The 2,918-nt window shown below is 54.0% G+C and overlaps 1 protein-coding gene across 1 annotated transcript in view; it reads right to left on the reverse strand.

Annotated features, from left to right (window-relative positions):
• RAD54L2 (RAD54-like 2 (S. cerevisiae)) overlaps nt 1-2,858 on the reverse strand; it is a 48,230-nt gene extending 45,372 nt beyond the window's left edge. The window contains exons 1-2 of the mRNA XM_018573103.1: nt 2,722-2,858; nt 1,112-1,353 (exon numbers count right to left, since the gene is read on the reverse strand). Of these exons, the coding sequence (XP_018428605.1) occupies nt 1,112-1,286 (175 nt within the window). The 5' untranslated portion in view covers nt 1,287-1,353; nt 2,722-2,858. The remainder of the gene's footprint in view (nt 1-1,111; nt 1,354-2,721) is intronic.
• Between the last annotated feature and the right edge of the window lie 60 nt (nt 2,859-2,918).

Raw genomic sequence — 2,918 nt, forward strand, 5'->3', positions numbered from 1 at the left:
ACTCTGCTCCTTCCTCTATAACTCTCCTCTCCTCTATAACTCTCCTCTCCTGATATACTCTGCTCCTTCCTCTATAACTCTCCTCTCCTGATATACTCTGCTCTGCTGGAGGACTCTGCTCCTTCCTCTATAACTCTCCTCTCCTGATATACTCTGCTCTGCTGGAGGACTCTGCTCCTTCCTCTATAACTCTCCTCTCCTGATATACTCTGCTGGAGGACTCTGCTCCTTCCTCTATAACTCTCCTCTCCTGATATACTCTGCTCTGCTGGAGGACTCTGCCGGAGGACTCTGCTCCTTCCTCTATAACTCTCCTCTCCTGATATACTCTGCTCTGCTGGAGGACTGTACAGAGAAGTCTCAGCCCCTCACCCACAACACCTAAGTCCCCCAGACCTCAAAGTCGCTGTCCTGCCCTAAGGACGGCCTCAGGCTGGACACTACAGAGATCACCTGGACCTGATCTGCACTCCGGCGGCTCCCCCTACCCGCTGATAACAACAACAAAGTCCACCCAGGTCCAGCCCATCGATGGATGAGATTTCCACAACCCGCAGCCGAGCGTGTGATGAGAGGAACGTCTTCTGCTGCCCAACGCAAAGAGAAACCGCCGAGCGCTTTATAAGGAAAACTCGTACAGAGAGAGTACAGGCAGCAAACGCCACGGCTCCGGGTCACCGAACTACGGCGCCGGAGAGAGCTCTCGGGATCCCACCACCAGAACTGGAACCAGGCCGGGTAGACATGTCGGGATCCCACCACCAGCACTGGAACCAGGCCGGGCAGGCCGGGTAGACATGTCGGGATCCCACCACCAGCACTGGAACCAGGCCGGGCAGGCCGGGTAGACATGTCGGGATCCCACCACCAGCACTGGAACCAGGCCGGGTAGACATGTCGGGATCCCACCACCAGAACTGGAACCAGGCCGGGTATGATGCGTGTATGCTCCCTGTACCAGGTGTCTATCATCTGAGGGCTTTGCTGTTTCTTTGGGTCTCGCAGGCCGGACTCTGACGGTGAATTATTGTTTCCCACATTTCAGCGATGACATGCCGAGAAGTGGGAGGAGCCAAACACAGCCTCCTGCACACCGATTACTCTTACTTACCTTTCTTAGGTGTCTCGTCCTCATCGTCTCCGTCATTCTCCTCATCTGTCCCATCTTCCTCATCGGCTTCATCATCTTCATCGTCATCATCGTCCTCCTCCTCCTCCTCCTCCTCCTCCTCCTCTTCCTGTGGATCCAGCTCTGGCTCACTTGCCGAAACTGAGGTGTCGGACATGGCAATTCGATCCGGGAAGCAGCACGTTACCTGCTCATCCTGACCATACAGACAGACGGACGCGGAGCTGCAAACAGACAGACAGATGAGGATCTCCGATAACACATATTACACACGTTCCTCTTACCCACTGATCCCTCCCTCCTATACAGACTGGTCCTCTTACACACCGATCCCTCCTCCTCTATACAGAATGGTCCCTTACACACCGACCCCTCCCTCCTCCTCCATACAGACTGGTTCTCTTACACACCGATCCTTCCCCCTCTATACAGATAGGTCCTCTTACACACCGATCCTTCCCCCTCTATACAGATAGGTCCTCTTACACACCGATCCCCCCCCTATACAGACTGGTCCTCTTACACACCGATCCCCCCTCTATACAGAATAGTCCTCTTACACACCGATCCCCACATACAGAATGGTCCCCTTACACACCGATCCCTCCCCCTCTATACAGACTGGTCCTCTTACACACCGATCCTTCACCCTCTATACAGATAGGTCCTCTTACACACCGATCCCCCCCTATACAGACTAGTCCCCTTACACACCGATCCCTCCCCCTCTATACAGAATAGTCCCCTTACACACCGATCCCTCCCCCTCTATACAGAATAGTCCCCTTACACACCGATCCCTCCCCCTCTATACAGAATAGTCCCCTTACACACCGATCCCTCCCCCTCTATACAGAATAGTCCCCTTACACACCGATCCCTCCCCCTCTATACAGAATAGTCCCCTTACACACCGATCCCTCCCCCTCTATACAGAATAGTCCCCTTACACACCGATCCCTCCCCCTCTATACAGAATAGTCCCCTTACACACCGATCCCTCCCCCTCTATACAGAATAGTCCCCTTACACACCGATCCCTCCCCCTCTATACAGAATGGTCCCCTTCCACACCGATCCCTCCCCCTCTATACAGAATAGTCCCCTTACACACCGATCCCTCCCCCTCTATACAGAATAGTCCCCTTACACACCGATCCCTCCCCTATACAGACTGGTCCCCTTACACACCGATCCCCCCTCTATACAGAATAGTCCCCTTACACACCAACCCCTCTTTGTCCATACAAAAGGGTCATCTTAGAATTCAGATTCCTACTCTATACAGACTGGTCCTCTTACACATCAATCCCACTTCCTCTATACAGACCGGTCCTCTTACACACCGATCCATCCTCCACTATAAAGACCAATCATCTTACACATTGATCCCTTCTCCTCTATAAAGACAGGTCCATTATACACACACTCAGGTACAATGGTGCTCAAAAGACAGGTCCTCTTTTCCCCCGCCTCCACACACTCTACCTCTCACACAGACAGGTCCTCTTCACTGATGGACGCTCAGGAACGGCTCCCCCTCTCCTTCTACAGACACAGGTCCTCTTGGCTCCCCTCCAGCACACACATACCTGGATCGGTACAGTCTGGTGTCTCCTCGGCTCTCCCCGGGCTCCACTTCCGGTCTCTCCTCCCTGCAGGCCTGTACGCTCAGCTCCGCCCCGCCGGGAACACAACACTCGCACACAACGTTCCGCCCTCAACACTAAGGTTCCGCCTGCAGGAAAGACACAAAGAGTCACCCCTTCCCCCTCTTGAGACCTGACTA

Source organism: Nanorana parkeri, unplaced genomic scaffold (assembly GCF_000935625.1).
Source record: "Nanorana parkeri isolate BGI_ZX_2015 unplaced genomic scaffold, ASM93562v1 scaffold2238, whole genome shotgun sequence".
Classification (NCBI taxonomy): Eukaryota; Metazoa; Chordata; class Amphibia; order Anura; family Dicroglossidae; genus Nanorana; species Nanorana parkeri.